Here is a 24,983-nt window from a genome sequence, read left to right on the forward strand (position 1 = left end):
TAATGTTGCTAGTTTGTCCTCCCACATGTTAGCCCTTTTACTGTCTCCTGAGCCACTCATGGGTCACATGGCTCCAAAGTTACTCTTCCTTACCAGTTATTCAGACCACGGTCCACATGAGAACACCCAATTCCCAGAATGCTTTCCGTCCAGATGGGCCGAGCCAGCGACACTTGTTCAATTAAAGGCATCAGGGGAGACCTAACCACTTCATTATCTGCAAGCTGGCCCCACATTGATCAGTCTGTCTGGGACCACTCACAGTCTGTGTGACAGCTTAATCTGGAGCCCCTGCACATTCACGCACACATATATACACTCACTGAGATGTGCACAAACACGGATTTCACATACCAAGAGTGATGTGGATATACTCGGGATTCTCCGCAGGTCTACCCATGTTTACCTGTCTGTCTCAGTCAACTACAGAAGGCAGAGCACAAGGAGGAGGAAGAGGTTCTTGGAGATTGGATCAGTTTCATTCATTGCCAACTGCCAGGCCATGAAAACAAATGGTTGTCTTTCTTTCAGCTTCCTGGTGAAACCTGCAGAAATCAGATTGCTAGGATAGATTTAAAGACCCAATCTGCTGAACAAGCTCAGTGGCCACCTATGGCACAAGATTGGTACACCACTTGCTTTCTATATGTTCATTTTTGCAGGATTGATGACTCAAAGATCCTGGAAATAAAAACCCCCTGACACTCTGTTGACACAAGAAGCAAATTTCAAATAGAAATGTTACCAAATGCAGAATAAAAGTGGGTCCAAAGAACATTGAAGTGAATGCATGTTGATGAACTTTTGTAACAAAGCAACACGGGACATATTCAGCATGAGCCAGCAGTTGGTGAGATCATCCATCTTACGTTCAAAGCCAAAAGCTTTGGGGCTGTTGTACATCGTCGCTAATGCTGTATCACACAGACACACTGAATGGTCACATGGTGTATAATAACACTGTGTGAATGATGCTCACTTAGTTGACAAAATGAAACCCTGGCCTTGCTGAACTGTCATTAACACTGAATCCTAGTGAAGTATCTAGGCCATGTGTCCTTGCACTGAAACAGCCTGCTGGTTTGACGCCTCAGCTCTCGAGATTTCCCCAACTCCTCTTCCCCACTCTACCCCTTATCCCATGTCTTCCTATCCTCATGTACCTATTTCTTCCTCAGTTTTTAGTCCTTTCCTTTGCTCCTTGACCCTAATCTCCCTCGAGGCCAGGTCCTTGCTTCGCTCCCTTAATTTGTACTTCATCCACCTCTCATACTTGCATGCTAAGACAGCATACAGGCCAGGCCTTCGCCAGCCCACTAAGGGAGCTCTGAGGGTCCATGACATCAAAGCTCCTCCTCTCTTGCCCTCAGAGAATTGGAAAGGCGACAGATAAATGAATAAGAGCTGTTGGGAGTGACGTTTTGTGCCAGCTGCTGAACAAATTTATGGCATTTCAGATAACAACTCATCATAGTGGTTAGGCTGCACTGACAGTGCAGTGAAAAAAAGAAAAGAATAGAAGAACATGGGCAGCTCTGTCAGCAGGGAAGTGCTACATGGGACAGTTCAACTATTTACTTTTCACAGAAATGACTATTTTGTTTACCATAAACTGGCCCGGCAGCTGCACGCAGGAGCCCACAAAAAAAGTTTTATGAGAGCAAATCTATCTAATTTATCCAGAGTTTAGCAACTCCACAAAGGTAAAAACATGCTGATTAAAGCGCACTATGAACTTTTAAAACACAGACTTCACACCTGTTCACGATGGAGTAGACGGACAGTTAGAGCTTTGATGCAAAAACAAATCCTAACCCTAACACTGATGAAAACATTTTTGCAAAAAAAAAAAACTTTTAATAAATGCCTGCAGATGATAAATGAAAGGCATTGCTGTACAGTTTGCTCAAGCGATGACTTTGGTCATCTTGAGTTTGAATCCAGGAGGGACTAACCTTTTAATTCTAATTGTGAGCTGTCTTGACCAGCAGAAAAAAAAAATAAATAAATACTGTTACTCTTATTACAATAAGGATTAAGGTGGATTTTCTACAGGACAAGGAAGCACTTCATCAGTAGTCAGTTTCTAACTATGTGAGTGTGTAAGTGGCCTCCACAGACTGCAAATAGTGGCTTTCAGACTACAAACTAGCTTAAATTATTTGGTTGGGTTTTGGAAAATGGTTAGCAAAAGAAATCTCTCTGTATCCATAGCAAAGATCCAAATCGTTGATGGGGATTTATTGCTGACTGTATTATTACCTATAAGTTGACAAAAACACAACAAATGATTCAAACTGACACAGATTGTTCTCTTTATTCCAAAATTGCTATCTTAACCTATTCAAAAAAGACGGTATATCTGATTTCCCTGATTTCATATGAATATAGTTTAGCAAAAATGAGGGATTATTGCATTGGCGTTTAGGAAAATGAGTTTAGTAGGGCACAAGATGCATTGTTTCATTTGAGCACCAAAGGATCTGAGCATGCATGTTGGAAGTGATTTTCTTGGATTGAGTAAACTCTAAAAAGGCTTGGTTCTAGTCCAGCAGACTCTAACTAAAGCTTTGACTCTGCACGTTTGAGTTTGAAGATCTTGCTGTAGTTAAAAGTTAGACTTAATTGTTAACTTGAGTCTGTGAACTCTAAATCATGGGCCTGTGTCCACAAAAAAAACATAATCCACCTATGAAAGATGAGAAAAAGATTGTTCTCCAATGCACATAAAACAGAATTAATGAGACAAACATACATCTTAACAATGTGTCAGCTTCTGCCTAAAGATATTTGGGGGATTTAGGAGATGTGACTCTTTTCACAATTTTGGTATTTTTTCATCCAGTTTGAATAATTTAATTCTGCTTGTCAGTGAAATGCCTTTAGCCCCTGCAATAGCATTCTTACTAAAAGCTTACAAATCTCCATGTAGGTGTTCTACAAGGATGCCAATTTTTTGGACTGACAGGTTTGGTGTGTTTTTCATTTTAATGCTTTACAGAGACTTCTTTTTGTTAAAGAAAAAGGCCACTTGTTCTTTCCGAGTAACTTAAGAATAGGATCATGGGAAATGAACATTTAAAAAACTGCATTCTAATGTGGACAGCACTGTAAATAAATGTAATTGCTTCACACCACCGTCTGAGAAACACAACAATGCACCTTATGCCACATTTTCATTACAATGTTTCTATCAATGAAAATAAAAACCGTAATCATTGGCATGTGCATTTATTCTGGTTAACGATTGTTCTTTTAAACAAGATGTCTGTGGATTACAATGTATTTAAGGCACTGATGAAAAGAAGTTGAGGGTAAATCATTTTGTGTGTACAGTATATCATGCTCGTCCACAGGATGGTCTATGCCAGGATCATCTACAGTGCAGCAGTCCCCCAGCTGATAGATGTCTCAGGACATTTCAGCGGCATCCCTCATGTGCTAACGAAAGGCCTGAACTTGGGTTAAAGGAATAGTTTTCAAATTAAAGCACTGCACAATTTTTCTATCGAGACAGAGGGGCCATATATAAATCACCTGAAACCTAGTAATCGCAGTGTGCGTTAACAGAGAAAAACATTAACTGGTTGTTGTTTAAGAAAGTTTAAGGGGAAAATAATGACAACAATTTTCACCTTACTGAAGGTGAGAAAAAAATATTATCTTTAAAATGTGGTCAGTCAAAAATAAGGAAACAAACAAAAGAATCAAGGAAATGCCAAGAAATAGGAAGTGCAAGAAAATAAAACATGCAGGACGCACAAGACGATGACTGTAAAAGAAGACAAAAAGATAACAAAGTGATAAGAGATAGGCGAGGGAAAAACAAAAAGGTGGAGCAGACGAAAAATACATTCTCCAATGTATCCAACTTGAATCCCAAAAGAATATCATTTTCCATTCAAGCGGAGGAGGTCTTCGGTGGCAAAACAAGCTCACTCAAGTGTTACTATTTTCCCATTATGAAATTGGGGGAGGGATGAGGAGAGAATAGCTCTATTCCCAATTTCCCTTCTTTTATTGGTCACTCATTCATCTCGCCGGCCTATTGATCTCAATTTTACCAGACCATTTCTCTCTGCACTTCCTCGGTGCCACCGACAGCCCTTCATACATAGTTGTAGGTCTCTTAAATGAATGTTGGACAACAAATAAAGGCCAGACTCCACCAAGACAGTCGGAACAAACATTCACCTGGTGAATGAGCGGAGAACCTGTTTGCTCTGGACTGAGAAAGAGACTCAGGCAGGGAGACTGAATTTGTGCGACAGCATGGTATTAGACATCAGAGGGCTTTAGACTAGCTCAACTGATGGGAAAACACACACAGGCATACATGCATTTGTCAGCGATGCAAACATATACAAAATAACCTCCAGGTCTTACTTGTGAGGAACATATTTACACACACACACACACAAAATACATGCTTACATCTACGACAAAGAAAAATGTGGCAGTAACCACTTTCCACAACCTTTTGGCTTGGCAGCCAGATGGAAGTGAGAGTGAGTGCGAGTGCTTCTATTTTCTTAGCACTGGCTGTCGGCCGGGGTCGGGCAGGAGATGGACTTTTCAACGGGCCCTGCCCACACGCAATCTCTCACAGTGTCACCTGGCCAGCAAGGACTCTTAGCTTTGCAGTCAGTGGCATTTCATGGCATAATTGAATTCAGAAAAGGCTGCAGGTACACAACGGGGGTGTGAAATAATGGTAGGTTGAGATGGGATAGGAACAAAAGAATGAAGTGGTGACACTTGATTTGAGCAATGGACAAATGAATATGAAAGAGGGTGAAAAATGGGAACATATCAACTTCTACATACGATATCTCACACACATGCATCATAAAATCCTATTCATTCATGCTGTATTTTGAGGTCTCTCTATGATTGTGTTTAATGACATGTGCCTTAGCTTTATTTGGAACAGATTTTCAGCACAAGCCACCCATGGCCAAGAGTTACAAGATCTCCATCATCAATTGCAAAAGCATCACCCTCTCCTTTGCAAGAGCAAAGAAAGGCTGCAAATAGCCAAAAATTTAGTTGTACACTCATCAGCCAGAACATTAAAATCACTGACAGGTGGAGTAAATAACATGAACCACCCTGTCACAATCCCACATTATACAGGGAAAACTTGGGTCTTGGCATTCATGCGGATGTCATGTATCTCCTCATGACAATGGGGCACTCCCCAATGACAGGGGCCCTCCCAGGCAGGACTTTACACTGTGCCCCACAACACTGAAATCGCTCAGGAATGGCCCCAAATTTGACAAAGGGCTATAAGTGTCAATCTGGCCTACCAGTTCCCCAGACTACATTCCAATCAAGCATCCTGCAGGTGTTTGATCAGATTGGGATCTGGGAAATTCAGAGGGCGGGCCAACAATTTGAGCTCTTTGTCATGTTCCTTGGGCCATTCCCGAGCGGTTTTTGCAGTGTGGAAGGGGACACTGTCTTGATGGCGAACCGCTGCCATCAGAGAATGTTGCTGCAATTACTGAATGTACTTATACACCTACAATGGTGTTCGGGTGGGTAGTGTGTGTCAAGTGGCATCCATGTTAATACCAGGATGCACTTGACTGTTACAGGATGATCAACTTCACTCTCTTCATCTGACGGTGGCTTTACTGTTGTGGCTGATCGGTGCAGAAGTCTTTTACGTTGCTGGAGGTGATTCTCATTTCTTTTATTTGTATTTCTAAAATGTTTACTGCCCTAGCTAGGCATTTTTTATGGCAGTCTCTGGAAATGACTAATATTGGAGATTTAAAAAGGACAGAAATTACTGAGGTACTAGTTATCATATTCACCTTCACGTATTATCATCCCAGTATCAACCGTTAAGAGCCTCTAAAGAACAAGGTCAAAGCTTTGTCTATGACTGACAATGGGTGCTTGGACTCTTTGGAAGGTATTCTAATATGTGAGCAAATAAATGTCTTCCAATTCGATTCGATTTCATGTGTGCAAAACAAGTGAGCCAAAATGCCACAGTGCAGGCAACAGTAATTAAACCTTGTGTCACTTCATTTTTCTCTGCGTTTTCTTCACCTGGTCACTCTATATAACCGTCAATAATCCAGTAAGCTGCATTTCACAGCTTCCTATAGAGGCATTTTGCCAATAAGCCTCTTAGCTACAACCTATACATTTATCTACCAGAACATTAAAGAAGATGGTCGTAACAAAAAAAAAAAAAGAAAAAAAAGAGGAGTGGAAAATGAAGTGGGAAATGGTAGAGGGGAAAGAAAGGAAAAGAGGTTGAGAGGACAGGTAGCAAGAACTCAAAACAAAATGGGAGATTGATGCGACAGGGATAAAGCTACAAGAAAGGTGTAGGGATAAGGCCAGGAAAATAGAAAAAAAAAACATAGAGTGATAGCTGCACAGGGATCGGAAAGAGTGGGGGATTACTAGAACCACATCCCTGACGGGGCATAAATTAGTTGGTGAAGACAACCAAACGAGAGACGAAGCAATATAAACTCCAAATAACCCATAACCCCAATGTCCATTGGGAAATGCTTAAAAGACTTTGTCTTTTTTTTCTGATTTCAAAAGCGACAGAGGCACAGAGGTGCACAACAAATTTTCTTTTCAGTACACAGGAGTACTTTGAAGAAAGTGTTGCAATCCCCTTCCAAAGCTCCTTGCGTACTACGTCATGGTAATACAGATGGCGTGCTGCAGTTACGACTTGTGTGTGGCAGAAAGAGACAGTCAGCCAAAGCATATATATATATATATATATATATATAGTATCAGATAGAGGTTTTCTCTGGGAGTCATTTAAAAGTTTACAGCACTGAACTAGTCTGAAAATGCAAAAAAAAAACTTCAAGCAGACCAAAATCTGGCACACCTAATGCTCTTCTTCACACACACATACAAACACACAAACAGTAGGCACTACCAGAGCTCCAGGCCACGCATTGTACAATCCATTTTTCTCTCCATCACAGCAAACAGTATTGCCTGTGGCCATGCATGCTGACACTGAAGCATCTGGAGTTGCTCACAAGTGGACGCCCACTCTATCCCTTTAGACTTTGTTATCGCAAAGCAGAAAAATAGAAAAAGAGAAAAGAGTGAGAGCTGAGTGGGGTGAAATTAACGTCTTGTGAGAACAGGCATGGCTAGACTTTGGATCCTCCAGGACCTGAGGAGGCTTAATCTCGCTGCAACATCTGGCAGAGGCCGGGCAGGCAGAGGCAACATCAAGGCATCCTACTGTCCAAAGGCTCTTGAGCAATTTCAGAGCTGAAGAAAGACACCATTCAGTTCCGTTCCAGCCTTCCAATCCTTGGTCAATTTTCCCTTCCAGTGAGGTTACTGTGTGCATATGTTTGTTTGTTTATATGCAGCCTATTCTTTCAAACGCTTGTGAGTAAAAAGCTAGCCAGCAATCTTCCACAATCGATTGCTGTGTTTGACTGCTGCAAATGTCTTGTGCGTTCAATGAAAAATGCACAGTTAAGCTTTATTGATTGGGAAAAAAATGGACAAAAGCGTTGTTATGCTACGCTGTTACATAAATAAATGCCACTCGTTGTCAATTGCTACTGCAATGTATCATTTTTTTGGCCAGATCAAAGTAGTTTTCATCACCCAGGTGGCCTGCCTTTTAGCCAGCGATATTCAAAATAACAACAGCAGTTACATTTGAATAAAGGATTGTGTACAAGCACCATTTGTTCCAGAAACAAACAAATCTAGGTTAATACCACAATAACATCAGTGCAATTAATTTGCTTTGCTCTGTGTTTTCTCCTTCTTTCGCCTTGATGCACATGCATTTATAAAACATTCAAGTTTCTGGCCCATGATCTTGTTCTATTTCCCCTGAGTGAATAAGAGTAAAATATATAATCTGGTTTGGATGAGCCAAAGTAATCTCTTATAACTACAGGCCCCACTCAAATCTATAATCCTGTATCTCTAGCCAACATCAAACCCCATTATTTTTACGCTGGGGAAGTAAAAAACAATTGTTATTGCCCTGCGTGGCTCATAGAGAAAAGATCATTAGCCTTGATCAGATGGATTAAGATCAGCATGGGCAGCTCAATACATTCCTCACCCAAACAAAGCACCAGGTCACTAAATCTATCAGGCAGTCTCAGAGGCCAGCCACTCTGACCAGGGTTAGGCTTGATCTGTTACTGTCCAATTGTGTGTAAGCCATTTTTTCTCTCAGCCGTGTTCACGGTCATGGTCTGTCAGATCATCAGTTGAAGGAAAATTAAAAATGGTTACCCTTCAGTATCTGAATGAACAGCTTGTATTTTTACCATCTCAGCGATGTATTACTTTTTCTTGTTGTAACAATATCTTAGCCAGAGATAGTCCCCCAATCAACTAAAAATATCATCAGTACCACTGCAGTCTTTGTCAACCAATCTCTGCACCAGTAACACAACTTAGTGCACTAAGGTGTTTGGTGTCTTGCACAAGGGCATGCAATTTGCATTCTCCCATTAAATCAAGCTGTCTGAAATAGGTCTTAGAGCTGCAACAATTAGTAAATTGATTGATCAGCTGATTGAAAGAAAAAAAAATCAATTTAACTATTTTGATGATAGAGAATCCTTTCAGTCTTTTTCCAAGTAAAACTTTGCAGAACACATTCCAGTTTTGGATCCTTAAATGTGTAAGTTCTTGTTCTTTGTCATTTATGATAATACATGAAGAGTCTTTGGGTTTGGACAGTTGGTTGGACGAAAGAAGCAGTATGAGGGTATCACCTCTGGCTCTGGGAAATTGTGATGGGCCTTTTTTTTTTGTAGTTTCTGTACTAGACTAAATGATTGATCATGTATCATGTCATGTAGGTAAGATTTATCAACAATAATAACTACTTATCGATGCAGCTGTACTAGCAGCAAATCAAACCTCACACCACTCCTTCATCAGCCTTAACAGGGACACCACTGCACCATGCAACGAGGTGAACCTCTGCTTACGTAATGAAACTATACATCACGCAAATGCTTGGCTATCAGTACACAGATGGTGTGGCTGGCTTGCCGGTAAAAACAGGTCAGTGTCGCAGGCAGATCATCAATTGAGGCCCTACAGTGTAAGAGCCGAGGGCCACCAGCCACCTTCCAGGGGCACTGGCCTCTCCAGGGCTTTCAACCTCTCTCTGCACCATCAATCTCAACCAACCTTTGAACACATGGTCACAGACACTAATTAGACCAAATACTTTCATGGGGAAACTCTAAAAATAGGAGGAATACAACAAAAATGAGCCATTTAAGAAATCTATTGAGCTGTCTTTTTGATACACAACACAGTTGGAACGGGGAATACAACTCTGTGTTTTAATTAAAGCTCAAATTGGTGTTACAAATACTACATTTTAGTATGTAGACTTGCACAAAACACTGTACTCTGACCCTGAAATATGCTTGAAGTCAAAATAAACTCATAGGCCTGTTCAAAGTTTTCATAATTATTATTATTATTATTATTATTATTATTATTAATTATTATATAATTATTTCATATTGCAGTTATGGCATAAGGAGAAAACACAGAGACCTCTGCACAAGGAGAGGTTTTCCCCTCTCAAATTACTGGGAGCCCACATAATGAATAGGAAGCTTAGCCTACAATGCATGCACTTGCCCAGTGCAAAGACATATTTGCAGAACATGCAACATACTAGAAGACAAGTAAGAAAAATACAACTCTCCGCAAAAAAAAAAAAAAAAACGAATCACAATATTTGGTGCTGTGATCTGTACATCTGTGCTGTACATGTGAAGGTCTGATTCCAAATCCACAGTTTGATGAAAGTTAACAGATGACCCCAGAATCCCTCAACACTTCCCTTTCCTCCACAGATCTTATACATACACAGATTAAATTACCTAGTTTTTTTATCATCCTGTTTGGCTCCTTACTCCACATCAGTCTGAAGGGGCTACTCTGTCAAACAGAATTGCGCAATTCCCACTATTCATTCCTGCTCCCTACCTTCCACCTGACATTTCCCCTTCAATGGCTCCAGCAGTACTGACATGGAAGTGGTGCAAGGGCACGTACGCGCACACACACACACACACACACACACACACACACACACACACACACACACACACACACACACACACACACACACACACACACACACACACAAAGTCATTACAGGAGCCTTTTATCTCTCTTGTAAGAAAACTGAGGAAATGGCAGTTTTAAACAGTGTGGGTATTGTTGCGTTAGGACAGGTCATGGAGTCATATGAGGGGCAGTTATCTAGAGCATGGTAGCTAGGATAACACGTACTGTCCAATAAAACATCAACAATTGTATCTAAGTCAGAAGCATTTGGAAGACTGGAAAGAACACTGTGGGTCTTCTCTCCATGCTGCATGTAGTAAAAAGATCTGATTCATCACAGCAAGTCTAAAATTCTTCAGAGAATTAGCAGCTCTCTACCTCGACATGGAGCATTTCCCTTGTAATAGTCGACAAGTACGCACATTCCACATACCAAACGCAGACTCCAAATGGAGTTCACTGGGTTAGCTGATAACAATGGAATTACACTCTTACTTTATGCTTTTATATTTCCAATATGCAGCAAGATAAATAGCTCTTGCTTGGTATTAATACTGAGAAATAAATGCAGCACTGAAGTTTTCAGCTTTAAATAATACCTCGAGCAAGAGGATGTTTTTTCATAGTGATTTCCCCTGCTGGCTTGCGCCATGTGATAGGTAATCCATCAACTCAAACTCAGAGAGGGAGAGATGCAACTTCAAAACATTCAAACACATGCACCCACCCAAACCTAGACACAATTTCATTACTTAACACACACGCACACACACACACACACACACACACACACATATATATACATATTATTTAATAAAAAAAAAAAAAAAAAAAAAAAAGCTTGTGTCTTTAGGTGTGAGTATCTGATATGACTGACAAACAGACTCAATCAACCAGTGGGTATAGATCTTCCTGACCTATGCAAAGTAAAGACAGGCAGCAGCGTACAGACAGACAAGCTAAGGCTGATCTATCCACAACATCTGCTGGTTAGGTGGCTTTCACAAGGGTTAATGAGGCACCTCAGGACAGGGCAGCCTTGCTCACCCAGGACAGGGAGGAAAGCAGAAGGACAGCATTTCAAGACCACCATGTCATATGTTGTTAACTTCAACAAAACCTTGTTAACTGGTTCATTTACTTAAGGCCCATGCATCTTTTCCTGTTTTTGATTGATTGAATATATCAACCATATGCCTATATAGAAAGATAAGCAGCCATCAAAACAAAAAGGAACAAAAAAAATAAAGACAAGATAAAATAAATATTGAAAAGAGTAATAGTTTTGGTTGTATCCGTCACTTTTGTCTTATTCAGAAACTAAAATTTAGGCCCCCTGGAAGTCACTTATAACCGCAGTCCAATATGACAATGCCCCTCCCCAGAGAGAGGGCACACAGCATTATCAAGCAGCCAGCATCAGCATCCATGGCAGCTTTAAGGGAAGCCATCAGAGGGCCTGAGGAGAAAAGCATCGGTCTTACCTTCAACAGCATACTCTTCAGCTTCAGGGGAGGGTCCAAAGGGAATGCATGGAAAAGAGAGATAAAATACACAAAGAACAGGGTCATTTGATGTTACCATTTCTTCAAATAAATGTCTTCCTATTCTGTCTTCAAACAAAATTTTCATAAGATAATATCTAAATAAAGACTGTTGATGAGGCTTGATTTTAGAGATTTGACAGACAAACAAAATTAAGTCTGCTCCTCTGTATGTATAATATGTTGACTTTTCACTGTTGACTATCTTAAAAGCCTGCAAATAGCCAAACGTTTTTTTTCTTTTTTCTTTTTTTTTTACAAAAACACGTTAGGCTCTTAAATAAATGCTCAGTAGGAGTGTGGAGAACCCTAAACCAGAATACTGTCACAGAGGAAGCTTCAGTCAAATACGATCCCCAGCTGAGAGACACTGGCTTTCACATACTTCTTTGTGGCTTAATGATACAGTGCGGGGGAGTCGGAGAGATCAGGCTCCAGCAGGACACTTTACTTAAAAAAGCTGCCCTACAGCAGCAGAGGCCAATCTGTAATGCTGGAAAATAAAAAAAAAGTACAACCGCCTGCCACTCTAGAAACCCCTACGTTGGAAGATGAGGCACTGCCAAAGAATGTAAAACAGCCTCTAGCTTGGAATGGCATCCCTGTGGAGAACTTGGCATTTTGATCTGCTGTTGTGACTGCCGGGCTTGGATCTTCATGGGACACTGCTATATTAAGTTGTAGCATGGTCACTGATATTTCAATATAACTCTACATTGCGCTGGTTCACTGTGTTTGTCTGATGCTCTATATTAGACAGCTGCATGCATTTTGTGGCACAGCAGCATATCATTTATTGAGAACATGATAACATTTTGGGGGTTCAGCTTAGTCAAGATGATCATAGCAGCCATTTATAAATCTGAAACACACCATTGGGGTCAAGTAAAAAGAACTCCCATTTACATTCAGCAGAATCTTTTGTCCAAAGCAATTTACAGTAATTCATTCATACACTGATGGTGGTGGCTGCCATGCAAGATACCAACCAGCAGGAGCTGTTTGGGGACCAGTAACGTGCCTAAAGTCACTCTGACATGTAGACCAGGGGAATTGATCCAGCGACCTTCCAAAAACAACTAGTGCTACACCTGAAGCACAGCCTCCCATAACACACATGCAAAGTTCCTGAAAGGGGTTCTGTACCATTATTGACCATTATGAATGCATCTTTAAAGGGTCATGAGCTTCAACTATAATAGTGAAACCACAGGGTTAACCAATGGTAACCAGGAAATACAGATTTTTATCTTTTTGCTCCTCTGTTGTCGCCCTCCAAATTGAGCTAGGACACAAACCACACAACAGCAATCCCCAAAGACGTGGCAGCAGCACATCTTCAGATGAGAGATGGGCTCACAATGCATCCGTGCTGCCTGAACTGACCTGATCTTAGTTCAGCTGGTCAAGTTGATTGAAACAATCAACATAAAAATTAACACCGCTCTATGTAGATAGATTGGGGTGTATTTAAAACTGCAAAAATATACAAGTGCACTGACTGAAAGACCTGCATGAATGGCAGAGCGTTTGCCAAGGTGAAGCATTGGGAACCATGTTTGTCTGATGTAGAGTTTTGGCTGTTTATATAATCACTGGCCATGACTCTGCCTTTTCTCTTGTCTCATCTCTCATCATAGGCCATCATCCTTTCTTTCATTGTGCGTCCTTAATTTCTTCCTCTATATCTCTCTCCCACACTGAATCAAAAGGTGTTTGATGTACAGTAGAGGTTGTTTATATCATCCCTGGCCATGACTCTACCTTCGCCTCCACTCATCCCTCATCATAGTCTCTAATCGTTTCTTTCTTTGTGGTCCCTGTATCTGTCAAAGCCCGGCTTAATATAGTCTACTACCTCTCACACAACATGGAGGAAACGTGGAAAGATAGAAGAGCAAAAACTAGAATTTATCTCTCGGATAGTCTGGTTTCGTTGTTTTAGTTGGGTTCAATTCATGTGTAATGGCATCCTCCTCAGACATTCCCAACTGCTTTGATAGGCAGATACGTGAAACAGAACCAAACAAAACAAAACAAACAAACAAAAAGACTTTAACTCCTAAAATTCTGTTCTACCCAAAAGCAAGGAAAAAAAAAAAAAAAAGAAAAAAACTTACAGTGGTTCCAATTTGAAAACATAGTGTGTATTGCATCTCCTTTTCTCTTGAGAACATTAAGAATCATCCCTCAAGAGAACATCCTAAAGGAAATGGGGAGCCCAAACTAACTGTTAACTCTCAAGGTTGACTCTTACTTGACAGACATTCCTTTTGAGCAAGTATTGTTTCACAGTGGGAATAGTTGAGAAATCTAGCCTTAGGGAAGAAAGACGATTTCAGTCAGACACTTGCTGGGATATACCCCATCTCTCCAGGCTTGTCCCTTTTATCCCAGTGATAGTTTCCAGTAGTCTTTACCATCCATTACCTTTATCCCAGAGCTGTGTTCCATTAGGGTGTATCCCACATAGCCTCAGGCTCTCAGCTCCACTGGGATCCTGGTCTATTCAATATACATTGTGATTCATATGGGAATGTGGCGAACGTTTTGTGAGGGGAAAACACTCTAAAGCTTTTTTCTATGTATTTGTGATGCACTGTTGCAAAAATGGGCCTATTGCTAAGGCTTAGAAACCTGTTCTGGGATAAAAAGAGGCATACATATTCTTTATTCTAACCTTTTCCACCCAATTCAAGAGAAAACCAAATTTAAGAAGCTAAAATGCACAGACTTGTGTTAAAATTGACAGCCAGTCAAATGTGCCATTTCTTGCATATATCTCTAAATTAGTGTGCAATACCCAGCAGCAAAAGTGAAATTAATCATAGAGTCAGTCACAGGGTAAAGAAGAGCAGGAATCTGACGTGGGTTGCAATGAAAATAAATAAAACAAATACCAAACTAAAAATCAGATGGAAGCAGTGGAGAAGCTGGATTTATTCACCAATGAATCCCTGAGGGCTTTGGAGGCAAATGAGAGACTTTTCAGACCTAATCCTCACCAAGCTAACTGAAGGATTTACCGAGGGGGAGAGAAGCATGCCTGCATTGAGAAACAACCCGCTCCCGCTTACCATCCTGCGATTTTTGTATATATTTATTTAAGCTACACAATTAATAGTTAATTGGTGGGATTCTAAAAAAGCGTGAATTAGCTTGAAGCAATATTGCCAGCATTGCACTACAACACTAGTTGCAAATATGCATACAGTTCAAACCCAATCATAACTAATGCTAATAATAGGAGAATAGATAGCAATAAACTACTAACATAGCAGAAAAGATTTTCATTATGACATACAGTTGCAAAAAGAACTATTAGGTGATTAGTATATATTTGATCAATAAACAAGAAATGTGGCCTTAGAAGTCAACCAAGTGTGTCATGGGAAAAAAAAATATTCATCATGATTTTTAATTTCTTTTTAAAATCAGTCAACTGTTCTTTTAAAAATAATATATTCAAAACAATTAAATATATACATGTATATTTCATTCATTCCATATGAGAAAATTCAAAGAGAGTGAAACTCTTATACAACTGTGTGTACTAGTCCTTTTAAAGAACAGCAAAAAACTGAAGGAGAAAGAGAAAGTGGGAAATGTAACAATGCACAAAATGTTGCGACATGTTCTAAAAAAATGTCAAAATACTGTCGTGGTACTCTGGCTGTAACATACCACTGTGCTTGTACAGCCCCTGGATCTAACTATCAGTATAAATGCATTCTACTCTTCTTTCCTCGTCATTGGTGGTCGGCGTGTTTACCGTCACTTAAACTACAGCTAACAATCTGCTGCCTCAGCACCACCACAAGACATTTTTTTCTTTTTTTTTTTTTACAAACCAACCACAAGAAAAAACACATCAACTAATTAACACCGGACAACCACTGAGCATACAGTTTGGAAATAATAGTGTGTTAGACATTTTTGCGGCCCTGGTAGTCTGCTGGACAACAATAGGAGGGAAGGGATTGCTACGGGCTACTGTATTGTTTTACAGTCATATATAGTCCAAACATTTTATTGCCAAAGAAAACTCTGGCACATGCTTAGGCCGTGGCTGGGTCTTTTCTTTTTATTATTGGGGAAAAGTAGAAGTACCTCAAGTGACCCATGAAAGGAAAATATTAAGACAGGCAAAAGAACACATCATTTCTTGACCATATTGTTGATTCATTTGGCAACTCATTTGATGATCATGAAAATGCCATGTTTTCATGGAATCTGGTAACTATACACTGTATTTTTGAGACAAAGCTATTACTATTACCAGGGAGAAATAGCTTGTATCAGTGCGTCAGCTGATATTAAGATATCTGTGATATCAGCATATGGGTGATAATATTGATGTCAGTTCAAATTCAACATATTTTCAAAGACACAAAACTGTGCATGCAGTGAATTTATTGTGTGAGTCATCAAACAGTTATTTTTTCCCTCTGATACATTTTACATCAAGCAATCACTATTATACAGATGTGGCATTGTATACTAAGTGGCATCTTGTTGATTAATGGTCAAAACATTACTAAAAGCAATCTACTGGAATCCTATAAATGCACACATTTGTGAGTACTGTGATACTGAATTTCTATTTCATTACGATGAACAGTATACTAGCTAAACAGTGTTTTGACTTAAAAGCTATACTGTATATTATATACTTATATTGTATAAAATATGTTCATATTATTTGGCCACTAAGAAAACACACCTGTAAATATTCTTCCCATACAGTGTTTCAAATGTGTTAATGCCAATTAAATTCTCTGTTCCAACTGCAGTTTACTGACCCTGTGGTTTGTATCTCAAATGTGGCATAAAGTAAATAAGTCACTTGAGTGGATTTTGGAGCAGCACACAGTACAACATTCTCTTTGGATCTGGCAGGTTAGCACATCACCCAAACGACACTGGGTTAGAGTTAGACAAGGAGGCCACTCAGTGCTGTGAACAACAGTGGTTTTCTTGAATTCAACATAATAGACTACAGCATAGCAAAAAAAAAGTGTTAATTCATTTGAAGTGCCCATATCCCGCAAGGAGCTATCATGCCAGACTTCATATGCGGACAATTTTACATGGTTCCTGTCTTTTGAGTCACTCTCGTTGCACTGGAAAGTCTGTTATTTGGGCCTGCAGAGTGTCACTCAGGAATCTGAGATTTCAAAAGGAAAGAGGGAAGAGGAGAAGCCCATTGCCCCCGAGGCTATTTGACATGACTTCAGAGAGGCAGAGAGGAAAATAAATGGGAATGTTAATGAATAAGAGAGACGGGGTAAGTGGGGAGACGACAGGCAGATGGAGAGACACGTGTCCTCACACACAAACTCCCTACACCCATTTTCCTCCCTCTTTACATTCTAATCAGAGAAAAGCTTTGTCCTGAAGTCTCCCACATTGTCAGAAACTTTCTCTCTGAGTGACAAGCTAATCCAAAAGACGTGGCCTTTGCAGATTTCATGCCAAATCTTGCCAGCAAAACACAAAACTGCCACCCGCCAAACGTGCAAATGTAGTTGAGGCTTTTTAATCCTGATAAAGAAAAAAAAAAAAACAAACTGACTGATTTATCTTGCAGCAACACAACGTATGCAGTATTTCCCATTTGATACAGGATGTCAGGAAGGGAAAAAAGGGGAACTGGGGTCAAATGGAAAGGATTACAGAGATGCAACCTTCCACACATGTATAGGGTTTTAGTTCACTGAACAGTGAGTGCCGATTTCCATTTCAGATGTTCTTAAAATGTCCTGCTTTAAAGCCTTATCTGAAAATATGATATACCCCACCTGTTTCAAAAATAAGTGAACAATGAAAATGAAACAATCTGCATTGAAAAGAATTCAAAGTACCTCATTCTGATGAGCTCAGTGAATTCCAGCGTGGAACTGTCATAGGATGCCACTTGTGCAACAAATCCAGTCGTGAAATTTCCTCGCTCCTAAATATTCCACAGTCAACTGTCAGCTCTATTATAACAAAATGGAAGCGTTTGGGAACAACAGCAACTCAGCCACGAAGTGGTAGGCCACGTAAAGTGACGGAGAGGGGTCAGCGGATGCTGAAGCGCATAGTGCAAAGAGGTCGCCGACTTTCTGCACAGTCAATTGCTAGAGAGCTACAAACTTCATGTGACCTTCAGATTAGCCCAAGTACAGTACGCAGAGAGCTTCATGGAATGGGTTTCCATGGCCGAGCAGCTGCAGCCAAGCCACACATCACCAAGTGCAATGCAAGGCGTCGGATGCAATGGTGTAAAGCACGCCGTCACTGGCCTCTAGAGCAGTGGAGACGCGTTCTCTGGAGTGATGAATCACGCTTTTCCATCTGGCAATCTGATGGACGAGTCTGGGTTTGGAGGTTGCCAGGAGAACGGTACATTTCAGATTGCATTGTGCCAACTGTGAAATTTGGTGGAGGAGGAATTATGGTATGGGGTTGTTTTTCAGGAGCTGGGCTTGGCCCCTTAGTTCCAGTGAAAGGAACATTGAATGCTTCAGGATACCAAAACATTTTGGACAATTCCATGCTCCCAACCTTGTGGGAACAGTTTGGAGCGGGCCCCTTCCTCTTCCAACATGACTGTGCACCAGTGCACAAAGCAAGGTCCATAAAGACGTGGATGACAGAGTCTGGTGTGGATGAACTTGACTGGCCTGCACAGAGTCCTGACCTGAACCCGATAGAACACCTTTGGGATGAATTAGAGCGGAGACTGAGAGCCAGGCCTTCTCGACCAACATCAGTGTGTGACCTCACCAATGCGCTTTTGGAAGAATGGTCAAAAATTCCTATAAACACTCTCCTCAACCTTGTGGACAGTCTTCCCAGAAGAGTTGAAGCTGTAATAGCTGCACAAGGTATATTTTTCAATTAAAGTATTAGGGTTTTAAGAACATGCAGTTTTAATATACATGAATTATTTTTAATCCCATCCCACGATGGCCCGATTTTACAGTTAATAATCGGTTAGCTGAGGCTTAGCTTAGTTGCTTATTCTGCTCAGCGTCTCCAAATCTTGTTTGCGGAGTGACATTAGCGCACCGCCTCCATTGCTACATGCTATATATGACAAAAACATCGTGTCCAACATGGCTGACATAGTTCACAGTGCACAGTTAGGTCCAAAGTTTGTAAGATTTTGAAAGAGAGGAGGAAAACCGGAAAAAAAAAAAAAAAAATAGTCTGGCCTTTTCTGAGGTATGTTATCTCTCTTATAAGAGAGCAATGCACACCCCTATTATTTTGGATATTTTGTGCCATAAAGATTACAGGATGTAGTTTCTCAAAGTTAAATAAGTTTTGCAAATTAGCCTCTGATCAATATAAAATAAGAAGCCCGTTCAGCCTAGGTAGAGTTATGCAAACACGTTTCTTATACAAAACAGTCATGCACATCTGTAGTATTTCCAGACTTGAAGAGACACTGGTGTAACCTCAAGCAGTGCTGACTCATGAAGCAAAGGCAGGTTTCAGAAGGAGGTCAGGGAGAGGTAATATCTTGAGAAATGAATGGGGGGATGCACCTTTTTTTGCCAATGTCATCACAGCACTGAGAGTCGAAGTTAGAGGACGGGGTGAAGGCAATGGTTGACATGTATCAGGGCCCTCTGACAAGGTCCAACGAGGACAAGGTCAGATAGAAATAAACAGAGACACGGAGAAACAGGGGAAACAGTCAGATAAATCAGATTGAAAGTGGCAATAAAGAAAATGTAATATATTAAAAAAAAAAAAAAAAAAAACTTCCATAGGAGTGGGCAATGGAAGATAGTAAAATGATCATCTTTATTTAAAACAAAGTCATTTGTAATGTGCGGTTCATTAATTCAACGTAAAGCCATTAAATAAAGTCATTTTACAGTACCCTGCGAGAAGACAGGTTTTAAAGTGTGAGCTGTAAGCAGCCTAGCAGTAAAGTCTTTTTTTTTTGTTGTTTTTTATGAGAAAACAGCACTGATGGGTTTCAGCAGGGGAGAGCAAAACAGAACTGACTCCAAACAGTTCAAATGAGACATAGGCTAATTAGGAAGCGATGATCGCTTGCCTAATAGGAGCCAACTAGGGAGAGCAAAGGAGTGAGAGAAAGCAAAAAGACAGTCAAATCAGACAATTTGATGATGCACAAACAGATACAGGCATGAAGGGGTGGGGGGGCTATCAGAACCATGAGATTAGACAACCCAGTCAGTTCCGTGAGGAGCAGCAATAAGATGGGTTTCATGAGGTCAGACCTAGTTTGAAATTCTGTTCCATTTACCGAAAGCAACCATGAACATAAAAATGTACGGATGTTTCATTAGAATATGTGATTTTAAATAAAAAAAAGATAATTTCCAAGACACTTCCTTTTCCTGCTGTGGGTGTCAGGTTGATTGACAGAAAGAAAATTGTTTGATAATGCAGCACTAATGTGAAAACATTCAGCTGAGGCGCAAGGAAATATTGCAACAAAAACAAAACAAAACAAAACAAAAAAACATCTGAAATGAAATTTCGACAAAATCAAATGAAGGCTTCATGTTTGCTCGTATCTGGCACTGCCTATTATCGACACTGTGGAGCTTATTTTTCACAATATGAGCGGATGAGTGGCAGTACATTTCGTATCGAAGGAAGAAAATGTCCCACTGACTGTGTGTGGTAGCGGATGTAAGCGGCGGGCTGACAAAACTACAGTGATTAACCGTCATAGATTAAATGTATCACACCTGTGTGGAATGGAAAGCTTGAAAAAAATTAAAATGCTAAAACTATACAACATGAATATTTAAAATTGGAAAGAAATGGCAGGTACTTCATAGTTCATGTAATTCCTATGTGTGTGTGTGTGTGTGTGTGCGTGTGTGTGTGTGTGTATGTGTGTGTGTGTGTGTGTGTGTGTGTGTGTGTACACGCATGGAAATTAGTGTATCTTACACTAATCAAGCGTCGGCCTGGCCTGGCTGCCTTCCTGCCCATTAGGGCTCTCTAGCCTAGCGCACTTAATGACATTTGATTTTCAACTCGACTCATTTTTCACTACATTTAACCTTGATTTTGAACTCCATTGAAATTTGTATTAATATTATTCACGTGTCAACGCAATTAAATTCCGGAGTAATGACTGTTGCTCAGTTAACCAACAGATTCATCAGAGGGCAGAGGCGAGGCATTGCCATGTTTCTCTGCAGCCATTGCAATTACATGATAGACTGGAATGTATAATACCTGTGAAACAGGTGACATTCAGTTACATCCACGTTGGCATTACGGAATGAAAATGAATGACGTTCTAAAAGCATTCCAGGTGAGATCCTGTGATGAAGTGATTCGGTGTACACAACCTGCCTTGTGCATTAGTCAGTGGATGCCCATATTTCACTGAATGCATTTCGACAAGCCCTAGACAATGCTGCAGGTTTTAACAGCATGTGTAGATGGAAACAAAAAGCAACAGCTGAGCATATTAAGTTTCATCCAGTGAAGAAAAAAAAAAAAAAAAAAAAAACAAACACTGCACCACGCCATCCAAACAAAACCCGTCTCATGGCTGCATTCTGGTCTATTAAGGCTGCTGTCAGTCGAGTATTACTGCCTCTTCAACAGCACAATGAGTTTCTCCCTGTATGACCGTTCAACACTGATGTAAAACGGCAGCTCTAGTAAGCTCTTCGATTAGAAGGTGCAGAGGCCAAAACCTGATGTTTACTTGAGGTGTTTTAAAAAGTCTTTTTTTTTTTTTTTTTCTGCAATTAAACTGCTCTCGCTGGAAGTATCTCAACATGGCATCTTTATTTGGACACAGCTTAAACTAAAACATTTGAGGACGAGGTGCATTTATTTAAAACAAATTAAACTGATAAACCAAACTGGAGGTGGCATTTATTCTCATTTAATATACTATTTTCTCTACATCTAGATACAACTGACTTGATAAATAAATAATTCAAAAAAATTGAATAAGGTCTTGTACTCAAGTAATCCCTGTTCAAGGTGATCTGAGGAGATTTGTTCCCAGCGGTCCTGAAATCTCGGACTATGATCGCGAACTCATCAAATGACATGCAGAGATCATGTTTCTGTGTTCCCCAATATCAAATCCTCCGGCAGATTATTTCCCCCAATGAATAATACAAAGGTAGGATTATTAAACAAAAATACAAACAAGCGAGGTTGTGTTTTTGGATTGCTGGAGTTGCGTTTCTCGTGTTTTTAATCAGCATTCAATCTACGACGGGATGTTCTGCAGTAGCCTCTGTGCGTTGTTTCTCAACGCGAGCGATCAAACAAGAGGGCTTTTCATCCATACATCATCTGTACACTACACCTGGAGTCTTCTGAGAATCGTGTTTGATCTGGTTATACAGAGAAGTTATAGAGCCGCTGAAGAAACCAAGAACATTTACACAAAACAGTTATAAATCTTCCATACCACATGCAATAACTCTGGTGGATACATCATTCACAGTGGAACCATGTTCATTATTGCTGTCTGTACTGGGCATGATCTGTTATTTATTGTTGTATGTACTGTGATTTACTAGTGTTTTCGACCACATTTCCAAATTTGGACAATAAATATCATTATTATTATCGTTTTTGTTATTATTATTCTGATTATTTGCTGAACTGATCACCTACATCTACTAATCATAAGTTACCAACTAAGCTTCACACACATGAATACACATGGTTTGAAAAAGGAAAGGCCTCAGAGAGCACAGGTTTCAATCACAGTGTAGTTTAGAAACTACTCTTGCCACTTTAATGACACCCTGACACAATGAACACCCAGAAAACAGCTATTTGAGGTAACAAATCAAACTGTGAGCCTTCAAGCAACCGCCACCAAGCACAAAAGTGAGTACCAGTCAAACAGAGGGTATTCACTTCGACCGAGAGCTGCAACAGGCCTGTAATAGGGCCAGCATTTACAAAATTGACAAGTATTGACAGCAGCACTGGTCTAAAAGGAGAAGCAGAGACAGTGGATGACATCACTGGCCGTTCAGAGACAGCCTGCCAGCGCAATCTCCGTGAAGTCACTGCCTATTTGAAGCCGCTTTCTAAACCATCAGTGATGATTAGACATCAACTTAAATTAGGGCTGTAACACTTTGGAGGTTTAACTTTTTTTTTTCTTTTTTTTTTTCATTCATGCTCTCAGTCAGTATGACTGGTGTAAAGAAAAGTCAAATGACTCAGTGGCGGTCAAAGCATTGCAGTGACATTTTGCCCCGTGGGCTCACATTCTCAAGTCGCTACCCCTATGGCAAAGACACAGTGCAAAGTCGTTTCTATGCGTCGCTCTAAAGACAGAGCGTAACAATAATGGTGCCGGGGTTAAAATGTATTTCCCACAGGGGTTCCCAGTGCTAAAAATATGCATACTTACCATGCTCTGAGGTTTTTGGATAACGGGGTTTACCAAAATGACACATATAGTTAGGTTCAATCAGCGGTGGTAGATCCACCTCATTGATGTCACTATTTGTTAGCTGGCAACCACTCAGATCCCTCCCTCGGCCCAACAACTGTGAGCAAAGACACATCAACACACATTAAGTGACATGCTTGCTGCTCCATTTCTCTACCAGACCCCAGACTGAGTGGGCTGATACTGCTTGCTGCTCCCATCATGTGCTCTTTCATGATCTAATGATGCATCGCTATCATGTTTAATTCAGCTATGTAGATGACTTTTTAGTAACAAAAAGTCTATCATTTGAAGCGTGGAGGGTAAAAAAAAAAAAAAGTTCTTTGTGTCATTAAACAAGGCAAAAAGAATATTTTCTTAAATCTGTCAGACTGCATTAAACCCTGCGGTAAAAAATGAAGTCATATGGAACATGCATGTGTCACAAGAATTTTTCAGTGTATAATTGCTGCAGGAAGGTCAGGAGAGGAATGGTACAGGATGGGAGGAGGTGGTCTGACAGTTCATCGATGATAGCAGCACATTAGTATCGACACCAGAAATTCACTGGGGAGAGCAAATCTTATCTTTGCAAAGCTAGGAAGACAGGGGAGATGGGAGTGAGGCTGGAGATAATGGGAAAAGAGAGGAGTGGGAGAGGGAGGGGAGTACAGGGGGTGGGGGTGGAAGGTTGCGGGAGATATGAGATGTAGGAAACCTTGGCAGAGGGCTTATCTCTAATGTGATATAAGAAGCAGGATGAGGCTAAGGACTGTTGTTTCAGGGTGGGGCACTAAAGAGAAATCGACACAGTTTGATGGAATAAGCCGTGTGGTGAAAATTAGGAAACTTATGAAAAAGTTTCTTTGTACTACAACTATCTTTCCTAGGTCATTTAGATGTTTGATGGGATAACTGCACCATATATATATATATATATATATATATATATATATATATATATATATATATATATATATATATATATATATATATATATATATATATATATATATATATATATATATATATATATATATGAATAGAATTATTACCCAGATGTCAAACAACATTCTGGACTGTGGAGGGATTCTGACATAAAACTCACTTTCAAGGATGTCAAGGATGACTTGAAAGGAGAGATAATGTGTCAAACGCAGCATGTGTGGTATAAATCACTGGTGGGGCTTTTGACAAGAGCTAAAAGATTTGACCCAGTTAAACTCTTGTCTAACTGTAGAGAAAGAAGACGCATTCATGCTTTGATACCTCAGACTTTCTCTGTAATACGTCTTGGTGCTTTCAATGCCAGCAGCAGGTACAAACGCCTACACCTCGCCAAAAACCTCTAAGCGAGTGGAGTGGCAGTGGAAGGCAGTCGAATCTAAAAACAACCAGATGACTGTGAAGAAGAAACTGTCAGAAGACATTTTTGCCAGAGATTTTTGTTTCCACTTTGCGAAAACACAGGGTATTTCTTTTCATTTTTATGCACTACAGGAAACATAAGGTTGTTTATATTGGGGAACTTCCGCTTTAGCTTTTAAAGTAGCACTATTTTGCATTTTAAAGAAGGTATATAGCATTTCAAAATACTTTTTAAAAAATGGAACATGGAGCATGATGATACAGTCTGAACATCAGTCTCAGAGGAGGACATGTTTAAAGTTGTTGAGAAGACTGCCGGAGACAGAGAAAACACGAAGAAGGAAAAAAAGTAAAGTAAAAAAAAAAAAAAAGCCCCCAGAAAAGAAGCCTAGAAGACCAACAGCATCTGAGATTGAAGGCGGGGGGGGGGGAGCAAAACAAACAAGCTGAGAACAAAAGAAATTGAGGGATAACAAAAAAGGAGGAACAGTGGGGTGTGTGTTGGGGGGGGGGGGGGGGGGGTGACAAAACTCTTAATCTCTCTCTCTCACTCTCTCTGGCTATGTTTGTTTTCTGCT

At 40.2% G+C, this 24,983-nt stretch overlaps 1 protein-coding gene across 7 annotated transcripts in view; it reads right to left on the reverse strand.

The window, feature by feature from the left end:
* The window catches only part of nrxn2b (neurexin 2b), a 629,462-nt gene that overhangs the window by 493,453 nt on the left and 111,026 nt on the right, over nt 1-24,983 (reverse strand). For all 7 annotated transcript variants that reach the window (XM_037112710.1, XM_037112713.1, XM_037112711.1 and 4 more), the window contains one exon: nt 11,568-11,588. In XM_037112710.1, the coding sequence (XP_036968605.1) occupies nt 11,568-11,588 (21 nt within the window). The remainder of the gene's footprint in view (nt 1-11,567; nt 11,589-24,983) is intronic.

Source organism: Acanthopagrus latus, chromosome 10, assembly GCF_904848185.1.
Source record: "Acanthopagrus latus isolate v.2019 chromosome 10, fAcaLat1.1, whole genome shotgun sequence".
NCBI classification, from domain to species: Eukaryota; Metazoa; Chordata; class Actinopteri; order Spariformes; family Sparidae; genus Acanthopagrus; species Acanthopagrus latus.